Source organism: Pongo abelii, chromosome 18 (assembly GCF_028885655.2).
Source record: "Pongo abelii isolate AG06213 chromosome 18, NHGRI_mPonAbe1-v2.0_pri, whole genome shotgun sequence".
Classification (NCBI taxonomy): domain Eukaryota; kingdom Metazoa; phylum Chordata; class Mammalia; order Primates; family Hominidae; genus Pongo; species Pongo abelii.
In genome coordinates, this window is record NC_072003.2 from 5,122,708 (window position 1) to 5,146,313 (window position 23,606).

The 23,606-nt window shown below is 53.6% G+C and overlaps 1 protein-coding gene across 1 annotated transcript in view; it reads right to left on the reverse strand.

Annotated features, from left to right (window-relative positions):
• The window catches only part of PPL (periplakin), a 55,636-nt gene extending 42,095 nt beyond the window's left edge, over positions 1-13,541 (reverse strand). Inside the window, exon 1 of the mRNA XM_024233896.3 lies at positions 13,328-13,541. Within this exon, the coding sequence (XP_024089664.1) occupies positions 13,328-13,389 (62 nt within the window). The 5' untranslated portion in view covers positions 13,390-13,541. The remainder of the gene's footprint in view (positions 1-13,327) is intronic.
• Between the last annotated feature and the right edge of the window lie 10,065 nt (positions 13,542-23,606).

Here is a 23,606-nt window from a genome sequence, read left to right on the forward strand (position 1 = left end):
GGCTCAGGCAGGCTCCTTAGTCTCTCTGTGCCTCAGTTTCCTCATCTCTGAGACAGGGATAGGAACTGATCCCACTGCAGAGGGTTGAGATAATTCAAGGAGATAACCCTTATAAATGAAGGCGCTTTGGGTGTGGCCACACCATGATTAGGATAACTGGGTTTCATCCTCTTCCTCCCTGTCACTGGAGCATGGGGGCCCGGCCAGGGCAGGGGTCTTTGTCTGTTGTTGACTGCCATGTCCGCAGCGCCCATCAAACTGAATGAACTATGCTGGCTATTTGGAATAACAGCATGTATCACTCCACCTGTCTCAGCCTTAATTTCCTTGAACATAAATGGGGTTATCGTGCCTGCTTGTCACGGAACAAGCAGAAAGACACTCAACAGCTGGAAAACATTCCCACAGGAATTCAGGTATTAAGTTGCTTTGTATGCAAGGCCAGCACTGTTCAATAGAAACCGAACCTGCGCCACAGAGAGTTTACATTTTTCTAGTAGCCACATGAAAAGAGTAAGAGGAAATGAGTGAGTGTTTTTCTATTTTATTTAACCTGATATATCCAAAATATGATCAATTTGACAGGTAGTCAACAGAACATTATTAACGGATATTTTACATTCTCTTTTTCATACTAAGTCTTCAAACCCTGGCACACAGACATACATGCACAGCCCATGTCATAGCGCCAGTAATTACTGAATAGGACTACGAGATTCTAGGTGATTCTGGGCCACCCGGACCTGCTTTGCTCTAAGCCCGCAGTGACCACAGCCTGTCAGTTCTGCTGTAGGAAAGCTGATGGGCGCTCAGAGCATCTTCCAGTCTCACTCGGTGCCTGGTACCCAGGGACACCTAATAAATGCTCATTCTCTTTGAACTCTGCGACTCCTCCTGCCCACACTCACTGACTAGATGTCTGCCCCTGGACAGGGTCTCCTCTGCGGGTCCCTCCCTGGCTGCCTGACTCCAAAACAACCCGGGGCTCCCAACTGTGCCCAGTGGAGCCTGGTGCCTGGGTATGGAGAACCCTGGCACGAAGACCGCAGCAAGACACCCTTCCCCAGATCCCCAGAGCCCCTGCAACCCTGTCCATAGGCCACAGGGCTGAGCTGGAGGCACCTGGCCTACTCACAGCCATCCCCTTCTCCAGGCTGCGAGAGCAGCCACCCCGGGAACAGATCATACTTTAGCAACATCAGAGGGGCCACGTTCCTGCCATCACCTCTGCCCCAGCTGTCCCTGTCGCCCAGAACTGCTGTGTCCCCTGCTGGGTCACAGCCCAGCCTGCACTCTCCTCCTATGTGTGGACACAGGTCCCTGCAGGCTCAGCACTCCCTGCCTGGCCAGGGCCACTGGCCTTTGATCATGTCTGCAGTTCCTTCCTCTGGGGGTTAATTCTGTCTCAGTGGGTGTGTATGGGGGTTGCATCAGTGCTGGAATGTCTGGAATGCACAGGAGGGTACACCCCTCCTTGGAACCAGCCTCACCTGTCCCAGAGCTCAGAGAAGGGGCTGGGCCTCCTGCCACCACGGTCATCCTCTTCTGGAGTCCTGCCCGCCTGGAGGGCCAGCTGGGGGGAGGCGCATCTGCGCTGCCGAGTAGCCCTCTGCTCCTACCTTCTTTAAACACTGCCTGGCTCCTGAAACATCTGTCCTGGCTCTGACACAAAGGCAACCACTGTGGACACTCAGGAAATAACTGATTAATAGTAACAACACTGAGGGCACCTACTGGGTACCCAGCGACCACTCAGTCCTTTTGTGCGTCACCCATTGAAATCTCATAGCCCTAGGAAGTAGCCATCCTTAGTGTTACCGGGGCTCTTAATCCTACCTATTAGGCTGTTAAACTTTTGGACAAAAAGAACTTACTCACCTTTTTGGGGGGCCCTTCTCTAACCTTAATTCCACACCTTGCGTAGGGTTGGGCTCAGTAAATAGGTATTGAATTGAGCAGATGTTTTAATGCAATTCGGTAACTGCTATGTCTCTGTGTTCCAGATGAAGATAACTGAGGCTCACGGAAGTTAAGAAACTGGTCCAAGTTTACACAGCTGGGAAGTGGTGGTGCCAAGATTCGAACCCATGAAGACATGCTTCAAAAAGCCCCCTTCTCAGTACAAAGGGGACATCAATATCAATCCACACCCACCCCTTACAGACAACGGGACAAGAGACATCCGAGAGACAGGATGATGGGACCAGGCATTCACCACCCAGGGAAGGCAGAGTGATTAACAGTTTGTTGTCATTTTCATCAATACAATTAATCCCAGTGGTTGGTTGGGTAAGGATTAGTGACGGTAAAGTGAGACTGAGTCATTCTCCTAAGACGTCCCCACAAGGGACTCCCAGCTTGTCCCTCCAAACAGACCTTTCAGGCGGAAGCAACTGGCATTGAGTGAACACCTTCCTGGCCCACACCCTACCCTAGCACCGGAAGCAGGTTTCATCTCTGATCCTTATAACAACTGGTTGAGGTACGTGCTATCATAGCTCCATTGCAGATGAGGAAACTGAGCCTCAGGAAGGAGTGGCCACTTGCTCAGGGTCAATAGGTTAGTAAAGGTCTATGCTTATAACTGCTGCAGCCCCAGCTGAGCACTTTCTAGATATTCAGGAATTGCCAAATAAATTTTCAGCCCCACCCCACCAACTCCTTGTCATCTCTCTGCCCCTTACAGGCCCTGGCAACAGGCCCTTCACCATTAACAAGCCCCCAGAGATATGAATTGTCGACATGCTATAAAATACCTGCTCAATTTCACACCTATTTATGGAGCCCCAAGCTTATGTAAGGCCTGGAATTAAGGACAACAGAAGGCCCTCTCCCAAAAGATGAGTAAATCCCAACTGTTCAAAAGCTTGCAAGCTAGTAGGTAGGTTAAGTAAAAACACCCCAATGGGTATAATTACAAAGATTTGGCCGGGCATGGTGGCTCATGCCTGTAATCCCAGCACCTTGCAAGGCCGAGGCGGGCAGATTACGAGGTCAGGAGATCGAGACCATTCTGGCTAACATGGTGAAACTCCGTCTCTACGATAAATACAAAAACAAAAATAGCTGGGCATGGTGGCAGGCGTCTGTAGTCCCAGCTACTTGGGAGGCTGAGATGGGAGAATGGTGTGAACCCGGGAGGCGGAACTTGCAGTGAGCTGAGATTGTGCCACTGCACTCCAGCCTGGGCAACAGAGCAAGACTCTGTCTCAAAAAACAAAACAAAACAAAAAAAAACACCAAAAACAAAGATTTTAGATCACTTACATCAGGGTATTTTCATCCACTGTGTTCCATTTAGGCCTTATAATCTAACTTTAATGATGAAAATATACTCAATCCAGTAAAAACCAGGAAAAGAGCAAAATGGAAACAAAGGGAAAGCATGATAAATAGGGCACTATGGTGGAGTAAGTTCAAACACATTAGTCATTACAATAAATGTAAACGAGTTAATTTTGCCTATTAAAAGATAAAAGACTCTCCAGTGAAAATACAAAACACACACCTTCCCCAAGCTATATGCCATTTTATAAGACACACACACTTGAAACTAAATGATACAGGAAGGTTGAGAATAAAGAAATGGAGAGTGACATACCAGGCAACTGATACTGAAGCGAGAAAGCACTGTCCATATATCTCAAAGACAAGAGGGAGTGCGGCAATCCATGTAACTATGTGGTTCCCAACAGCTGCACATCAAAAGAATGATGTCTGGACCCATATCCATGGAGATTTTGACTTAATTGGTCTTGGAAAGTGCTCTGACATGCTGTTCAAAGCTCCTCAGGTGATTCTAATGTGCAGCCAGGGATGAGAACAAGGAATTGAACCATAGCAAGGTTTAAAAGAAGCAAGATGGGGAAGAATCCTAGATCTCTATAGGAAGGAAGTCCTGTGAGAAAGCAGTACACAAGAGGTGCCCAATAAATACCAGATTGATTGGTCAATTGACTGATTCTCTCACTACTAGAAACTCCTGTGCTAATTAGACAGTAAATGTCCTCACACCCAGCTATTAATCCTGGGGAAATATATCCTAAGATGAGAGGGTTGCTGGTGTAGTAATTACAGGTCTGTTTTTAAGGCCTAATCTGTTTCTGCCCAGGGAAGGCCGCCCTGCCTCCGGGCCTCTGATGGGGCCTAGGGTTGTGTGTCAGGTGAGTGCTTTTGGGCTCCTGTTACAAACATACAGAAGTTCAAGCTGCTTCAGGTAACACCAAGGCAGGTCTTGCAGATAAGGCAACATAGCAAGACCCTATTTCTACCAAAAATAAATAAATAAATAAATAAATAAATAAATAAAATTAGCTGGGCATGGTGGTGCATGCCTCTAGTCCTAGCTGCTCAGGAGGCTGAGGTGGGGAGGATTCATAGCTCACTGCAGCTTTGAATTCCTGGACTCGGGGGATAAACAGGGCTCAAGCCAACTTTGGTGCCCTGAGGCATTAGGATGTCACTCTGGGTTCAGGACCACTGGACAAAGAGCACCAGCCTCCTTTTTTATTTTTTGAGACAGAGTCTTGCTCTGTTATTCAGGCTGAAGTGCATTGCTGCACTTCACTCACTGCAGCCTTCAACTCTTGGGCTCAAACACAAAATATATTTTGTATTTTTAGTAGAGTCGGGGTTTCACCATGTTGGCCAGGCTGGTCTCAAAGCCTGACCTCAGGTGATCAACTTGCCTCAGCCTCCCAGAGTGTTGGGATTATAGGCATGGGCCACTGTGCTCGGCCATCTCAGCAGTTCTTACCCAGACACTTTGAGAGGGCTGGCAGGGTGTCCTGGCCACCCCGCCCATCCTTTCCTAGGCAGAGCGTTTTTGTCATGCCTTATAAGATAAAACACACCGGGGCTGCTGGCTGAGCCTGCAAGGCCGCAGGGCTGTGGGAGAAATAGAACTTGCAGAATTGTTTGCTGCTGCCACTGCCTGGGCTAGGATTTCAGGCTGATACCTTTTAGGGTTTCAACTTCTTTGCCTTCACCATGGGGATGGTTTGTTTCCCATCGAAGGCTGAGAAAGGATTCCAAGTTTCTGCCACAAAGAAGAGACAGGGCTTCAACCCTGCTTCAACCCCAGATAAGAAACTCGATTCGGCCGGGCGCAGTGGCTCATGCCTGTAATCCCAGCACTTTAGGAGGCCGAGACAGGTGGATCACCTGAGGTCAGGTGTTTGAGACCAGCCTGGCCAAAATGGTGAAACCCTGTCTCTACTAAAAATACAAAATATAGCCGGGTGTGGTGGTGGGAGCCTGTAATCCCAGCTACTCGGGAGGCTGAGGCAGGAGAATCACTTGAACCCAGGAGGTGGAGGTTGCAGTGAGCTGAGATTGCGTCACTTCACTCCAGCCTGGGCAACTAAAGTGAAACTCTACCAAAAAAGAAGATCTGCTGAGAGTCCTGGAGCAAGTCACTCAAACTCTCTGAGCCTCGCTTGGAAAGAGAGCTGAGGGTAGAATTTATCTCAGACAATGTAATAATCATAATTTGGTGTGATCGTTTTAAGCTAGCACCCAACCTCAAGGCCTTTCTGTGTTCATACCTTTCCCAGTTCTGGTCCCCTCCCCTCGCACTTCCTCGCAGAGACTCTCCATTTTTGTCTCCCCATCCAGAACCTGCCTGCTTGCCTTCCAGGACTGGGCCCCCTTTGCTCCTGAGGCCCCTCTCCTTTATTTTGCTATGGACTGGACTCTGAGACCCAGGACTCAGGGCTTGCCTGCAGGCTCTTCCCATGCTGTGCCCCCTGCCAGCTGTGCCCCATGCCAGCTCGCCTTCTCTACTCCATCCTTTACCTAAACTGGAAAACTCATGATCTACTCAGACATGCAGAAAAGCACTGAAAAGAATCAGCCACGCATGTCCCCACCACCAGGGTTTGGTTGATGTTTTCACAGTACCATCTTTGCTGCAGATTTTTCTAAAAAGGAAGTAAAATCTTATTGTTCATTATCCTTTCAGCCCCCTCCTTAGGAGTAGCAGAATTTTAGATTTACTGGTTCTTCCTAAGCCTGTTTTATTTTATTTATTTGGAGACAGGGTCTTGCTCTGTTGCCCAGGCTGGAGTGCAGTGGCACAATCACAGCTCACTGCAGCCTTGAATTCCTGGACTCAGGGATCCTCGCCTCTCAGCCTCCTGAGTACCTAAGACTAGAGGCATGTACCACCATGCTCAGCTAATTTTTTTTTTTTTGGTAGAAATAGGGTCTCACTATGTTGCCCAGGCTGGTCTTGAACTCCTGGCCTCAAGTCATCCTCCCGCCTTGGCCTCCCAAAGCGCTGGGACAAGTGTGAGCCACTGCACCTGGTTCCCTAAGCCTTCCGATACATAAACACATCTGCATTCAGGAAGAGTAAGTGGAATTGCTCTGTGTATGTTTCTAAAAATGTATATATACAAGCATCATCTTTGCATCCTTCATCAACTTGCTTTGCTTGCTCACCGTCATGCCTTTTCAGGTCATGGATACACACGTCCCTGTCTCTTTCTGTCAACTACACTCTCTTTATCCTCTCATCTCCAACTGATCCCCGGGTTCGGCTTAGAGGACCCCTCCTGCAGAAGCCCATGTTGCTGGGTCAGGGCCCTCCTTTATCTCACTATCACCCCGCATTGCTGCCAGCTGCATACTCAGCCAACTCTCTGCTCACTGTCCTGCACGCAGGAGGTGACTGGATGGGGACAGGGCAGGGGGCAGCCTGCTCAGGCCTTGCATTCCTTTCCACTAGCTGGAACCCCTGCCCCATTCATCCCAACCTCCGGGCTCTGCTGGTCCTGGGGTGTGAAGCACAGGGCAATGTATGCTCTCTTGAGATGCTGAGGGAAGGGGAGAATCTTAGCAGTCCCCCATGGCTTACCCTCATTCATTCATTCATTCATTCATTCAGCACATGTGTAGCACCAGTTTCTTGGGGAAGGCAGCCACACAGCCACATCTGGCTACCCCAGAGTCACATAGCTGCCGAGATAAGAGCTACCAAGCAGAAGCAGGGTCCATAGAATAGGTGGATCTGCCCCAGCAGAGAGGTTGGGGAGGGCTTCCCTGAGGAATAGAAGGTAAACCTGGAAGCAGAAGAAAAGCAGTGAAAAGGGGTGGGAGGGGCATTCTGGGCAAGAGGAATGGCACAGGGAAAGGCCTTGTGGCCAGGCACAACGTGGAAACGAGACGGTGACAGGCATATGTTGATGTTGTGCAGGGTGCCAGCTCCTAGGGCCTAAGAGCAAAGGGGGGTCTGGGGCAGGAGTTAAGCAACTGGAGGTATGGTCAGATTTATATGTTGTAGGAGCTCCCTGGCTTCCATGGGGAGAAGGGACTGGAGCGCTGGAGTGGAAGAAGAAACAGTGAAGAGGGACTGGAGGCCTGCTGGGCTGCTGCCTCTGCAGGCAGGGAGAAGTGGGTATCCATTTAAAGGGAAAAGGGCCTGGGTGCAGTGGCTCACAGCTGTAATCCCAGTGCTTTGGGAGGCTGAGGCAAGAGGCTCACTTGAGCCCAGGAGTTCAAGACCAGAGTGGGCAATATAGTGAGACCCCATCTCTACAAAAAATTAAAAATTAGCGGGGCATGGTGGTGTGTACACCTGTAGTCCCAGTTGCTTGGGAGGCTGGGGCATGAGGATTGCTTGAGCCCAGTAGTTCAAGGCTACAGTGAGCTATGATTGCACCACTGCACTCCAATCTGGGTGATACAGTGACAGCCTGTCTCTAAAGAATAAAGAAAGAACACTTAAAAAAAATAGGTTGGGGTAGGGAAGGGCAGGGATGGGACCTGAAGAGGGCTCTGTCCCACCCGGAGGCAGAAAGGGGCACCAGGTGGCCTCCCGGGCTCCAGAGGCTGCAGCACAGCAACCCATCAGAAGCCGGGAGAACAAAGACCAGAGGCCGTTTCCCCATTCGCTCCCAAGACAGGCCGGGGCAGGCAGGCTGGGAGGATGGAAGGTGGTGCCAGTAACACCGGCACAGCCCTGCCTGGAGCAGAGAACAGCTGCACGCTGGGAAGCCAGGGTTCTCTTCCTCGGACAAGGAGCCTTGGAAGCTCTCTAAAGCAGCTTCTCCTCCAGGTCCCCTACTCCCAGGGCTTCCCCCAACCACACCCTTAGGGTGTTGCCTAAAGGGTGTGGAGGGAGCTGTGTCTCTCCTCCAAAATACCCTTTCCCCACATGATCCCCCCCGACAATGCCTGAAATGCTACCATTAGCAGCTGTTCCTCCAGGTAAGCTGAGCTCTGTCCTGAATCAAATTTATCCAGTCTCATTCCTTCTTCCAAGAGAACTGGGCAGGGGATGGAGGGGCAAAGCTAGAGAGAAGAGAGGTAGAGGGGGTTGCTGGGTGTGGAGGCAGTGAGCACAAACACCAATGACTCTACCACCTGGCCTGGAGCAGTCCCCAGGCACAGATGCTGCCAGATCCAGGTACGAGTGGGGAGGCCTCGTTTGCTTCCCCGGGCCCTCCTGGACACCCAGCATCAGCCATTTGTGAGCTGTGAGCTCAAGGGTGAACGTGAGCCCTGTATGAAACAGGACACTTCCACCTGCCTGGCAGGCCTGCTGTCAGAATGAGATGTAACATCCATGGCCTTGCTGGGCTCACAGTATGTGCCTGAGAAATGGCAGGGCGGCTTTCTCTAAGCTGTCACCCACATAGGTCCTCTCCCAAATCGATCAGGCGCTCCTACCATCACTGATCGATGGGTGCATGTGCGTGTCTGCTTGAGTCAGCTCCCTGGTCAGCTCTGGGCTTGGCTCAGTCATGAATCTTTTTTTTTTTTTTTTTTGAGACGGAGTCTCGCTCTGTCTCCCAGGCTGGAGTGCAGTAGTATGATCTCGGCTCACTGCAATCTCTGCCTCCCAGGTTCAAGTGATTCTCCTGCCTCAGCCTCCCCAGTAGCTGGGATTACAGGTTTCCGCCACCACACCCAGCTAATTTTTAATATTTATTTTTGAAGAAACAGGATTTCACCATGTTGGCCAGGCTGGTCTTGAACTCCTGACCTCAAGTGATCCACCCAACTTAGCCTCTCAGAGTGCTGGGATTACAGCCATGAGCTACTGCACCCAGCCCGTCGTGACTCTTAATAGCAGCGTGTGTTTCCTAGTATCGGCTGCTATGATTTGCCGGGCACTCGCTCTGAACCAGGTCATGGGCTGGACCCATCATGTGCATCCTCTCATTTGATCTACTCAGCAGCCTCACCAACTGGGGGTTGCTGTTATCACCCCACCTCATAGATGAAGAAACTGAGGCTCGGAGACATTAAGTGATTTGCCCAAGATCAAACAGCTTAAGAGACACAGAGCTGGGGCCTGAACTCATGTCTAGCTAGCTTCGAACGCTGTGTTTTTGCTTTTTTTTTTTCTTTTTGAGACAGAGTCTCACTCTTTTACCCAGGCTGGAATGCAGTAGCACAGTCTCGGCTTACTGCAACCTCTGCCTGCCAGGTTCAAGTGATTCTCCTGCTTCAGCCTCCTGAGTAGCTGGGATTACAGGCACCCACCACCATGGCCAGCTAATAAAACACTGTGTTCTTAACCACTAAGAGGCTCAGGGTACCCCAGGTGCCTCCCAGTAGAGCATGCTTCCCTTTTGCCAGCTCTCCCCTGAAAGCCTGGGGTCCTGCCTCCCATGCAGGAGCACTCCATCAGGGCTGGCCCAGTGTTGCAAGACCCGTCTAGGCAAGGCCAGGCTGCTGGGTGTTTACTGGGACCCAGATCTGGGTGGAGGGGCAAGATTAATCCCATTTAACAAATTCAGAAGCGCTGAGGCTCAGGGAGGCTATGTTTCTTTTCAAATAGAGGTAGAATTCAGCCTGACTGCAGAGTTGGGTCTTGGCCACTCCATCCCACCCTGTGACAGGTCAGATGCCTCCTCTGGGAAGTCCTCCCTCACCTCCCAGCATCTGTGCTCTGACTGTGACAGCTCTCACTTCAGGCCTGTCACAAGGTATGTGAGTTGCCAGGCTGGAGACCGCATCTGTCCGGCTCTGTGCTCCATTGCTCCTGCCTGGCCCCATCAGTCTGATGTTCATGTGACCATACATGTACTGAAGCTTAACTCCATTTTATCTCTCTGATGTGACTGCCAGCAACTCAAGTGCAGGGAGGTTGTCAACGTCTCCTCCACACCCACCTGCTAAACCCCAGCAACAGTGCCTATGGAATTGTGCAGTGCATAGCCTGTCCACCATGATATCAAGTTTAACCCTGGGTACACCACAGCTAGCTTGCCCGTATTTGCTTAATAACTGTAATCGTCATAGCTGCCATTACCTGAGGCCTCTTATCATTCTCAACCTTTCCCCTGCATTATTTCATTTAATCCTGAGCCAACATCGCCAGGCAGGCACCGTGCTTATTCCCATCTCACACGGGAGAAAACAGGCTCAGAGAAGCCAAGCAGCTCCTCCGAGGTTGCACAGCCAGGAGGGTGGCAGTGGGTCTCCTCCAGGGCCTCTCTACTAGGCTGGACGCTGTCCTCGGTGACCTGCACCATCTGGCCTGACTCTGTCATTAGCTCAGGTGTGAACATCAGCTCCCACACCTGTCATCAGGAACCCGGGCAACGGGAGCAACGGGGTTCACACCCTGTCCCGGCCCTCCCCAGCTTCAGCTGCTAAAAGGCAGACAAACTGGAAAGGGTGGCTTTCTCGGTGGGGTGTTCCATTCACTAATCCACACTTTGTAGTCCAAAGGCCTGACTACCTTGGGTGTGAAAGTCACAACTTGGGGCTCCTGGGTCCCCTGGGCTCGGAAAGGGGTACTACCCTCATCCGGGCACCTCCTGTGTGCTACAGCACTGCTCCTCCCAGTAGCCCTATGCATGAGACACTCAGTATCACCACCCGTGCTGTGCAGAAAGGGAAAACAAGGCTTCGGGAGGCTCCAGGGTGGAGATGCCAGGATCAACAGTGAGGCATTCTGTTCTTAGTGCTGGAGCTCCTACTTGCCCCACCATGCTGAATCTCACCAGCAATTTTGTCCTCCCCCAGACAATGGAGCAGGCCCCTGGAAAACTCGGAGTGAAGGAATAACTTGGGGATCCACTCCCTGTGACCAGCGACCACAGCCTAGAGCCACAAGCCTGTTCCCTCCACCCCCCACCAAGACACTTGCTATAGGGCTAGCTGGGCATCAGGCAATGCTCGAGAGATGTGTTTGAGAGGACGGGATACAGGGCTACCCCCACATCACAATCCAGTCTGTGAACTAGTCCCTACTAAGGGGAGGGGGCAGAGGGATGCACTGGGCTTGGAGACCACCCCGGGAGGCATCTGACATCTGCTCAGGGCTGTGGCTGTGCTCATTCTGTGCTGGGGTCGCAAGGCTCAAAGGAATGGTCTTTCACTCCATGCTGGGGAGAGAATCAGAAGGGCTTCCTGGAGAAAGAGACGTCTAAATGGAGATCTGGGACCAATGGCTGTCAGCCTAGGACAGACGGTGGCTGCCTTGGGCCAGATATACAGAGAGTGGCAGGACCCAAAATCTTTGCCATCCCAGATCCTCCGAGTCCCTGCAGCTATAAAGGATGGGATGCCTTTCATCCTCACGCTTCTGGGAAAGCCCGCACCCCTCCCAGCTTGTCTGGGTTCATTAGAACCTTTTGTTAAGTCCAAGCTGGGGCCTTCAGGGATGGAGAGCTGCAGGAAGGAGGGAGGCTGGGAGGAGGCAGAGGGCAGGGCGAGGCCTGGCCCCACTCCTGGTATGTGGGTGTCTGCATGCGTGAAGGGCTGGATGGGCCTGGTCTCCGGGGTGGGGAGGACAGAACGGTTCTCCACGGCTGGCACAGAGCATCCAATTGTGCAATGCCCCAGGGAACAGTGCAGGGACTGGACGGGCCCCTGGCTGGGTCTGAGTGCCAGCTGGACGCAGCCATGGAGGAGGGGTGTGCAGGCCCTGCCCAGTCTCTGGGGTTGTGAAAGATAGGGGAGGGGTGGGGAAATCTCTAAAGGGGGGTAATGCCTCTGAGCTTGAAACAGCCCAAACGGAGATACGGGTGGGTGGGATCACAGGGCAGGGGGGTTTCTGAAAGGGCTGGAAGGCCAGGGAATGGAGTGTGGCACTCCAGCGTGCTAGGGCCCCACCGCCTGCACCTGTCCGACTGGTCGGCCTAGGCGGACTGCAGGGGTTGGGTGGGAGCCCTGGGCCCAGAGGCCTCTCCTTGCCTAGGGAAGGAGTGAGGAGCTGCTTGAGGGCACAGTGGGGACTCCCAGTGAGAGCAGCTTGGGGGCAGAACTCCCAGCCAGTAGAGCCATGCAATGTGCGGGCCCCTCACCTGCCTGAAGCCTCTTGTCAGAGAAGCTGGCAAAATGGTCCTTGCTAGCCCAGAGCCCCCACTCTATTTTCCGAAGGGGATAAGGCAGGGGCTGGATTCCCACCCCCTCCGTCAATCTCAGCATCTCCACCAGGCTCCCCCAAACCGGTTATTAAGTGAACACATTAGGCTTATCAAAACGGACGTGGGCTGCTTCTCCCTGCAAACACATCAAGACATGCCATTCCCCTCCCAGGCCGCCCTGGGAACCCGCGGCTCAGAGACGCCGCCAGTTTCGGGGCTGGGGTGGGGGCAGGGAGCCACACCCCTGAGAAACCGAGCTTCGAAGAGGAGGCTCCGACGCCGCCCAACCCCTGATCAGAACCCAGAGGGTGGGGAGGTAAGGGGGTGCCTCCCCCTGTGTCCCTCGACCCGATCGCTCACCCCCCAGGGCCTCCGGGTGCGGCTCTGGAGCGCAGGGTGGCAGGTGCCGGGAAGTGCAGCGGCGGGTGGCCCGCCCCCTCCGGACACCCATCCCTCGCCTCCCCGACGCCAGGAACACTTGCGCGGTCTCAGAGGTACTGGAGAGCGCCCCCCGACGCCAGCTCAATTTCCCTGCCTCAGGGCGCCCCCTGGACGGAGCTTCCTGGGTCGCCCGCAGCGACCCCGCCTTGAGTGCCCGGTCCTCCAAAAACTCCGCCCCCGCATCCAGGTGGCTATTCCCGGTCCTGGGCGACCCTCTGCGCAAGAGCGACCCTGGGACACGGGGGTGCCTTGTACCCCCAGCTCAGCTGCCCGTGCCCTAGGCCCTCAAGGCAATGCTCTCTGAGCTCCCGGAGTCCCCGATGTCCCTAATTATGCTCCCCCTCGGGGACCCCAGCCAGTCCCCTCCCACCTGGCGGCGCTTCCCAGCTTCAGGGTGGCCTCGGTCCCGCATTCCAGCGAGTCCCGCACTCCGGGTTCAGTTCCCTGTTCCTGGACCCCCGTGCCCCCCATTCCTACACTGCCCGGGAGGTCTTCCCGGTCCTGTGCGCCCACAGGCTCAAGAGCGTCCCGTAGCGGAGCTGTGGGCGCCTCCTCACCTCCGGGTCTGCACAGTGGGGCTGTATTTGCCTTTGTTTCTCTTCCTGAAGAGCGAGTTCATGGTGGCGCTCGGGGTGCGGGCGGCGGCGGCTGGCGGGCCGGGCGCGCACCGAGGGGCGGGCGGGAGCGCAGGTGAGCGAGCGGCGGCGCGGGGAGCCCCGACTGCGGCGCTGCAGTGGCGCCGGGTCCCTACTCGCGGGGGGCGGGACGCCCGCCGGCCACGGGCTCTGCGGGCCGCTCCCCTAGAAGGTGGTGCTTACCTTCCCAAGGAGGGGCCACCGCGCGGGCGGGGCTTGGGCGCGGGGGTGGGGACACCGGGTCTTGGCCGGACACGGCCCACCCCCAGCCGGGGGACTCCCGAGGCCGGGCAGGCACTGGGGCGCAAAGGCCGCCGGGGCGAGCGCTCGCAGCCCCACCCTCCTCGGGCCCGGCGCGCCTCTGGCCGAGGCCTTCACCTGGTTCTGCGCTGCCGCGGAACTCGGCGCTCCTGGTGCTTTGGCGGACACCCAGCTGAACCCCGCAAGACAGGTGCGGCAGAGACCCGCACGGGTTCCCGTGCCCTAGTAGCTAGCGAATTGCACTCAGATGGTGGCAATTGAGGGAAGGGGGCTGGACTGCGGAGGGCGCCGGCCTGAGTTCAAACCCTGCCACCCCCAGGTCGGCTGACACTCCTGGGCAAGGTGTTTTACTGCTCCCAGCCACAGTTTACTTCTTTGCCAGAGGGTGATAGCCACTACCCCATCCGAAAGGCCTGTGGGGATGTCCCTGCAGGTAATGCACGCAAAGCGCTGAGCGCAGTGCCCTGGCCCGAATCTGCTCTCCGCATGCTATCTCGGGTGGACAAAAACTCCTTTGAAACTTCAATAACTCCAGGCCCTGGCACGAGAAGAATGCTTCATAGCTGGTAATAAAAGCTGTTCGATTCCGGCTCAGAACAACGACGTTGCACAATTCTGCCAGCAAGTCCTGGCCCAGACTGTGTGCCAGTAGAGAGAAGGCTGCCCTTAGACAGAAACCCAGTCTGACCTGAAGCCCGGATGGCACACACCACCACACCTGGCTAATTTTAAAAAATTTCTGTAGAGGCAGAGTTTCACCATGTTGCCCAGGCTGGTCTTGAACTTCTGGGCTCAAGTGATCTGCCCGCCTACAGTCTCCCAAAGTGCTGGGATTACAGATATTAGCCACGGTGCCCAGCCAACCTTATTCTTAATGGGGCTTCTATGGGTGGGCTTAACCCATTTGTGCCTGAGGTTGCAATTTTTTGAATTGATAAATCAGACCTTGGCAGTGACCTTGAGCAGTAGGAGATAAATAACTCCCACAGGGGTCACGTTCCAATAATGGAACACTAGGCGTAAATAGGGGTGTGATTCCTCCTAAAGTTGTGCCTGCCTGCCTGCCTTCCTTCCCTCCTTCCTTCTTTCCTTCCTTCCTTCGTTCCTTCCTCTTTCTTTTCTTGCTTTCTTGCTTTCTTTCTTTTTTCAGACTCAGTTGCCCAGGCTGGAGTGCATTGGCACAATCATAGCTCACTGCAGCCTTGACTTTTGGGGCTCAAGCAATCCTCCCACCTCAGCTTCCTGAGTAGCTGGATCCACACGTGTCCACCACCACGCCTGGCTAATTTTTAAAACCTTTATATTTATATATGTTTTTTGTAGAGATGGGGGTCTCGCTGTGTTGCCCAAGCTGGTCTTGAATTTCTGGGCTCAAGCAATCCTCCCACCTCGGCCTCCCAAAGTGCTGGGATTTCAGGTGTGAGCCACCGCACCCAGCCCTGAAGCTGCTTTCAAAATGTGTGTGTCCAAATGTGCATTTTTCTGGGGGACGATGTATTGCTCAGTGGAGTCATTTACTCATTCAACACATGTTTCCCATCACTCTCACAGCCTCAGTGTGCCTGGCTCTGCTTGTTGTACACGGATGAGAAAAGGGAAAAGAACAACACAAAAGGGCCTTTCTCTTTGGGAGCTTTCAGGTCCTGGGGCAGGGGACACATATTAAAAAACGTTAACTTGGCCGGGCGCAGTGGCTCACTCCTGTAATCCCAGCACTTTGAGAGGTCGAGGCAGGGGGATCACCTGAGGTCAGGTGTTCAAGACCAGCCTGACCAACATGGTGAAACCCCGTCTCTCCTAAAAATAAAAAAATTAGCTGGGCGTGGTGGCGCGTGCCTGTAGTCCCAGCTACTTGGGAAGCTGAAGCAGGAGAATCTCTTGAAACTGGGAAGGGGAGGTTGCAGTGAGCTGATATCATGCCACTGCACTCCAGCCTTGGGAGGTCACAGTGAGCTGAGATCGTGCCACTGCACTCCAGTCTGGGTGACAGAGTGAGACTTCGTCAAAACAAAACAAAACAAACAAACAAACAAAAAAACACAACCACGTTAACTTTTCTTTTTCTTTCGTTTTTTTTTGGAGATAGGGTCTTGCTGTGTTGCTCCCGCTGGAGTGCAGTGGCGTGATCATGGCTCACTGCAGCCTTCCTTGACCTCCCAGACTGAAGCCATTGTCTCTTCTCAGCCTCCCTCTCAAGTAGCTGGGACCACAGGTGTGCACCACCATGCCTGGCTAATTTTTTTTTTAATTAATTAATTATTATTATTTTTTTTGACAGTCTTGCTCTTGTCGCCCAGGCTGGAGTGCAATGGCATGCTCTCAGCTCACTGCAACCTCCGCCTCCTGGGTTCAAGCAACTCTTCTGCTGCCACCACGCCCTGCTAATTTTTGTATTTTTAGTAGAGACAGAGTTTTGCCATGTTGGCCAAGCTGGTCTTGAACTCCTGACCTTGTGATCTGCCTGCCTCAGCCTCCCAAAGTGCTGGGATTACAGGTGTGAGCCACTGTGCCTGGCCTTTTTCTTGTTTTTAATTAATTTATTTATTAATTAATTTATTTTTTTGAGACGGAGTCACCCAGGATGGAGTGCACTGGCATGATCTTGGCTCACTGCAAGCTCCACCTCCCGGGTTCACGCCATTCTCCTGCCTCAGCCTCCCGAGTATCTGGGACTACAGGCACCCGCCACGACGCCTAGCTAATTTTAGTAGAGACGGGGTTTCACCATGTTAGCCAGGATGGTCTTGATCTCCTGACTTTGTGATCTGCCCACCTCGGCCTCCCAAAGTGCTGGGATTACAGGCGTGAGCCACCGCGCCTGACCTTTAATTTATTTTTTTTAGGAGTCTCACTCTGTCACCAGGCTGGAGTGCAGTGGCGAGATCTCGGCTCACTGCAACCTCTGACTCCCTGGTTCAAGGGATTCTCCTGCCTCAGCCTCCCGAGTAGCTGAGATCACAGGCACGCGCCACCACGCCCAACTAAATTTTGTATTTTTAGTAGAGACGGCTCGAACTCCTGACCTCAGGTGATCTGCCCACCTTGGTCTCCCAAAGTGCTGGGATTTACAGGCGTGAGTCACTGCGCCGGGCTGCCTGGCTAATTTTTAAAATTCTTTGTAGAGATGGGCTCTTACTGTGTTGCCCAGGCTGGTCTTGAACTCCTACAGGCTGAAGCAATCCACTTGCGTCGGCCTCCCAAAGTGCTGGGATTGCAGGTGTCAGTCCCTGCGCCCGGCCAAATTGTGAACTTTTTGAAGGGGTCTGGGGACATATGGGGGAGAAAGACCCTGGGAGAGGCGGTGGTTCTAATGTTGTTGCACCTTAGAATCTCTAGAGGAGTTTGTAAAAGGCATATTCTGGGGCACTGGGACCCTTGACATCCTGATTGGGGGGGTCTGAAGAGGGAGGGGCCCAGGAATCTGAAATCCGGACAAGCTTCCCTGGGTGGTCTGAGGCCTCAGTGTGTGCAGCCCTCCAGCTGCTCAGGCAGACAGCCCTGAAGAGACCTCCCCACCAAACCCAGTCCTTCCCCAACTCAGCTCTACCTGGCTCAGTTTCAGGTGCCAACCCCAGGTGGGCATTTCTCATTGGCAGGTAAGGGCGTGACAATGCCCTCCCTCGTCCAAAAGTGACTTCCTTGCCTAGATCTCAGGGCCCCGAAGGGACACTCCCTCCAGCCAGCTGATATTGGGAGCAGGTGTTAGAGAGGAGCTGGGGTTTCAGAACACAGCTGTGCGGGGAGTCACCTCGGACCTGCAGAAGCCTGAACTCGACATGGAGCTGGCTCAGCACACAGACCCCTTCCCCACACCCCAAGAGGGGTTCCCAGGGAACTTGTCGGTCCTTGCTGTCGCCCCCTGGTCTGCCTATGCCTGGATATCCTTTCCTTTCTACTTCCCCATACCTTTCCCCACAGGTGGGCTCTTACTCCGGGCTCAGCATGCCTTGAGGATGGTCACTGCAACAGTGTTGCTGACATTGTGCTAAGTGTGCATCCTGGGATGCTTTTGGCAACACAGTTGCTAATGGAGAAGCTCTGTAAAGAAACTGCTGCCTATTTGGAGGGGGTTGGTCCGGTAACCAGGGCTGCCTACACCAGGAAGACCCTGCAGCTGGAAAAGGGGAAGATGTGGAGACCATATATAGACTACACATGGAGTCAAGTGCCAGATGCAAAGTGCAAAAGAAAGAGGGAAAGACAGAGTATGTGGTTTGTAATATGCTTGTCTATGCACAAAAAACTTCTGGAAGGATACATGAGAAACCGTTGCTGAATCTCCCCAAAAAGGACAAGAAAGAAGTTTGAATTTTCTTTTCTTTTTGAGATGGAGTTTCACTCTTGTTGCTCAGGCTGGAGTGCAGTGTCACGATCTTGGCTCACTGCAACCTTCGCCTCCCAGCGATTCTCGTACCTCAGCCTCCCAAGTAGCTGGGATTACAGGTGTGCGCCACCACGCCCAACTAATTTTGTATTTTTAGTACAGATGGGGTTTCACCATGTTGGTCAGGCTGGTTTTGAACTCCTGACCTCAAGTGATCCACCGCCTTGGCTTCCCAAAGTGCTGGGATTACAGGCGTGAGCCACTGCGCCCGGCCCAGATCTCAGTTTGAATCCCCACTCAGTCCCTTTCAGTTATGTGAACATGGGCAAATCATTTTGCCTCTCTGAGCCTTAGTTTTCCTCATCTGGGAAGTGGGCGCAAGCCTAGCATCAACTTCACAGGGTGAAAGCCTGTGTGTTAAGCACTCAGTATGTCCCCTGGCAGTTAGGGAGGCCCTAACGAAGGGAAAGGGATTCTATCTGTAGCTAGAGACTGTGTGTTTGCGGGACTGACGGGCACAAGTGAGTACAGGAGCTCCAAACAGTGTCAAAACTCTGGGCTTCTCCAACCTGCCAAATCCCCTTTCCCTACAACTCCTAGGAAGGTTAAGAGTTGGTTTGCGGGAGGGAACCAGATCACGGTCCTCTAGGTCAGCAGTGTGTAGCTCAGCTGCTGAATAACAGTGATGACATTGATAATAGTAATGTCACTTCTTGTTTATTGAGGGCTGACTCTGTGCCAGGCACCATGGCACGTGCCCAACCACCCCCACTGGGTGAAGCAGGGCAGTGCTCCCTGCCTGGGAGGTAGCCACTTCCTTGTCTTATTTTCTTTAATTAATTTTAAGGCACAGGGTCTCGTTCTGTCGCCCAGGCTGCAGTGCAGTGGTGCGATCATAGTTCACTGCAGCCTCGACCTCCTGGACTCAAGTGATCCTCCCACCTCGACCTCTTGAGTAGCTGGGACTACAGATGCACACCATGAAGCCTGGGTAATTTTTAAATTTTTTGTAAATACGAGGTCTTGCTGTTGCCCAGGCTGGTTGAGAACTCCTGGGCTCAAGTGATCCTCCCACCTTGGCCTTGCAAACTGCTGGGATTACAGGCATGGGCCACGGTGCCTGGCCTCTCTTGTCTTAATTTTCAGGGAAGGAAATGGGCCCTGAGAAGCACAGGGCCCATTTGGGCTGGTAGCTGGGTCAGCCTGCTCCTGGGCTGAGCTCTTGAACCCCCTGCCTCCCTCCACTCTTCAGAGTTCTAATTCCTGGGCTTGGGCTTGGGGCAGCTGGGCTGGACTCCCGCTGACTCAGCTGAGCCTGGCCCAGGAGTGGCGGGTAGAATTAGCAGATTTAGGGAGGAATTTGAGTGGCGCGTCACCATCCCTCCCCTCTCCATTCTCTAGGAGCTGGGCTAGGAGCTGGCATGGCTGTGTGTGTGTGTGCACGTGTGTACACACGTGCGCACACCACACGTTTGTGGGCAGGCCGGATGGGGTGGGAGATCCGTTCTCACCCCATGCATCCTCCTCTGGGCAGATGGGATTTGTTTGGATCCGTGAAGCCCTCTCCTGCCAAGTGACTCATCCCCTCTGTTGCCGTGGGTGGAGGGCCAGCCTGCCGGGGTTGGGGAGGGTGCTTGCTTTCCTCGAGTTTGCTCGCACCTTCAGGGCCATTTGTTCCCTGGCAACCAGGCCACCCTCAGCGACCCTGAAACCTGTGTTCCTGCAGCCAGACCAGGCAGCCAGCTCATGGGAGGCCACCAACTTCGGAAGGGTTCCTCACGCCCGCCCTCCTTGTTTGCCATCACTGTTGCCCTAGCAGCTGGAGAGGTGTTTAGGGTATTTGCCTGTGAACCAGTTTGAAACAAGAAGGGCAACATTCCCCCAGCCCGGGACAGAGGGACATGTGGGATACATCCTGAGCCCTCTCCGAGACAGCCATTCTCCCATCTGTGGCTGTATGCACCCCCACTTGGGGTGCCTTTACAAATGCAGATTCCAGGGTCCCTCCCTGGAAGAGATTACGGTTGGGTGAGTCTTGGCAGGGCCGAGAAATCTGCATTTATTTAATTATTAATTATAGAGATGAGGTCTCGCTGTGTTACACAGGCTGGTCTTGAACACCTGGGCTCAAGTCACGCTCCTGCCTCAGCCTCCCAAAGTGCTGGGATTACAGGCATGAGCCACCAAGGAATCTGCATTTGTTTTGAGACAGGGTCTCACTCTGTTGCCTAAGCTGGAGTGCAGTGGTACAATCTCGGCTCACTGCAATCTCCGCCTCCCAGGCTCAAGTGGTTCCCCTGCCTTAGCCTCCCGAGTAGCTGGGATTACAGGCATGCACCACCACACCCGGCTAATTTTTGTATTTTTAGTAGAGATGGCATTTCACCATGTTGGCCAGGCTGGTATCAAACTCCTGACCTCAAATGATCCACTAGCCTCAGCCTCCCAAAGTTCTGGGATTATAGGCATGAGCCACCGCGCCCAGCCAGGAATCCGCATTTTAACAAACACCTACTCCATGGGATGCTGAGGCAGGTGAGTTTGGGGCCACCCTGAGAAACACAGCTGTGAACAGAAACAGATGTTGCAGCAACTCCGGCCCTGGTCTGCTCACAACCGGGAGACACTTACAGGCTTCAGCCTGAAACCTGGGTTTGAAACTTGGCTCCACCTCACACCTCAGCCGTGTGACCTTGGGCAGGTGGCTCTCTTAACCTCTCTAGACCTCAGTTTCCCCATCTGTAAAATTGGGAAGAGCCGGTGGGCAGGGATGTGTGCATAGCCCCTGGCATGAAGGCCCTGCTCCTGTCCCTGCTCCGAGGGGACAGGAGGGGGCTGGCCCAGCTTCACCCCAGTTTTGTAATATGTGTTTACTTTTCTTACAGGACAATTCAAGGAGTGGAAAATTGTGCTGGCCCTCCAGCCCACATGGGCTGACTCACGCTCAGCTCTGGGCTGGGGGCCCTGTGAGCTCCCCACAGTCCCCCTGGGGCCAGAGGGGAGGCCAGGCCCTGGCAGGCGGAGCAGGAGAGGGTCCACGGTGAGTCATGCTCTGCCTGCCCCTGAGTCATCCCCTGAGAATGTGCCTCAGGCCCCTACCCGCCCGGGCCCCCTGGCAGAATGCCACTTCTCCCTGCCTGCCAGGCAGCCCCGCCCTCCTGCCGGCCCAGGGAGCCGCTGCTCTGACGACCGCCTCCTGGATCTCTCCTGGATGCACCTGTACAGCCCTGTGTGTTATCAAAATATTGAAATAGCTCCCAACCGGTAGTTAAATAGCGGTTGCTCTGAGCCCCTGGCCACCCTGGTTTTTCCCCTCCCCAGCCACTGAGGGGTTAGCCGTGGGCTCAGCAAAGGGTTCTTGGACTCTGCCCCACTCAAGGCTGGGGTCCACTGTGACTATAACCAGCCCATCAGCCCATCTTGCAGATCCAGGTTTTTGGGATTTCAGACACTTCATCTTGAACCCTGGGCCACATTCCTTTTTCTTTTTCTCTTTGAGACAGGGTCTTCCTCTGTCACCAAGGCTGAAGTGCAGTGGCATGATCACAACTCACTGTAGCCTCAGACTCCTGGGCTCAAGCAATCCTTCCATCTCAGCCTCCTGAGTTGCTAGGACCACAGGGGCGCCACCACTCCTGGCTAATTTAAAAAACTTTTTTGTAGAGTTGGGGTCTATGTTGTCCTATGTTGTCCAGGCTGGTCTCAAACTCCTGGGCTCAAATGATCCTCTTGCCTCTGCCACCCAAAGTGCTGGGATTATAGGCGTGAGTCACTGCGCCCAGCCCCCGGGGCACTTTCTGACACAACCTGCTACACATCTTGGACACCACTTGTCAAGCCTGGCCCTAGGCCTCTCAGGGGTGGGGACATTAAGTGAGGAAGTCACACTGTCAGGGCAGAAAGAGGGGCTGGGTGGGGCCGGACAGGCTCTGCCGGCTCAGGATCCCCGCAGGACAGGCTGCCCAACCCAGCCCCAAAACTCCCATCTTCTGTCCAACGCCCAGGCCTGCTTCCTCCCTGCCCCACCTCACCTTGCACTGCCCAGACTGGTGGGGCTGCATTTTTGGGGCCAGTGTCAGGTGTGATTGGGGACACCCCAGGTCAGGAGGTCAGGGCCCTGTTTCCTCCCAAGCCAGGATGACTCAGTGATGGACAGACTGGGCCACAAGGGGCAGAACACAAAGCCAAATTAGGGTTTAGCTTGAAGCCAACCTGGGTTTGAACCCTGGCTCTGCCATGCACCCAGCTGTGTGACTGTAGGCTGGTGGCTTCTCTGTAACATGGGGAAGAGCCAGCGAGCTGAGGTGTCAAATCTCAACTGATATATTTCCTAGCTGTGTGACTCTGGGCAAATGTCTTCACCTCTCTCAACCTCAGTTTCCCCATCTGCAAAATGGGGACACTCTGACACCTGCTCTGTAGGGTCTTGAAAAGTCTCAATAAAGGAAGACATGGAATCATGGCAAATAATAACTTTTGTTGGGCATTTACTATAAACCAGGCCACGTGCTAAGTACCAGGCTTGGAGGCTGGCACTTTTTCTTCCAGCTTGATTGAGATGTGATGAATATGCAAGAAAGGGCACATTTTTAAAAATTTTAGGCTGGACACAGTGGCTCACGCCTATAATCCCAGCACTTTGGGAGGCCAAAAATGTTGGATCACCTGAGGTCAGGAGTTTGAGACCAGCTTGGCCAACATGGCGAAACCCTGTCTCTACTAAAAATACAAAAATTAGCCAGGCATGGTGGCGAGTGCCTGTAATCCCAGCTACTCAGGAGGCTGAGGCAGGAGAATCACTTGAACCCCGGAGGCGGAGGTTGCAGTGAGCCGAGGTTGTACCGCTGCGCTCCAGCCTGGGCCACAGAGTGGGTGTTCAGTGTCGTTGTTGAGTGAATAAATGAATGAGTGGGAGGACCAGCGTACTGTTGTGATCCCAGGGAATGTCCCGTTAGGGGAGGACCAGGAAAGGGTTAGTAGTCCTAAGTTAAAACTATGATGGAAGAGAAGGGGTTCATTTGTTTGTTCATCCATCCATCCATCCACCCATCCATCCATCCATCCATCCATCCATCCATCCATCTATCCCTCCATCTCTCCATCCCTCCATCTCTCCTTCCCTCCCTCCCTCCCTTCCTCCATCCATCCATCCATTCATCCACCCATCCATCCATCCATCCATCCATCCATCCATCCATCTATCCCTCCATCTCTCCATCCCTCCATCTCTTCTTCCCTCCCTCCCTCCCTTCCTCCATCCATCCATCCATCCATCCACCCATCCATCCATCCATCCATCTATCCCTCCATCTCTCCATCCCTCCATCTCTTCTTCCCTCCCTCCCTCCCTTCCTCCATCCATCCATCCATCCATCCATCCATCCATCCATCTATCCCTCCATCTCTCCATCCCTCCATCTCTTCTTCCCTCCCTCCCTCCCTTCCTCCATCCATCCATCCATCCATCCATCCATCCATCCATCCATCCATCTATCCCTCCATCTCTCCATCCCTCCATCTCTCCTTCCCTCCCTCCCTCCCTCCCTTCCTCCATCCATCCATCCATCCATCCATCCATCCATCCATCCATCCATCTATCCCTCCATCTCTCCATCC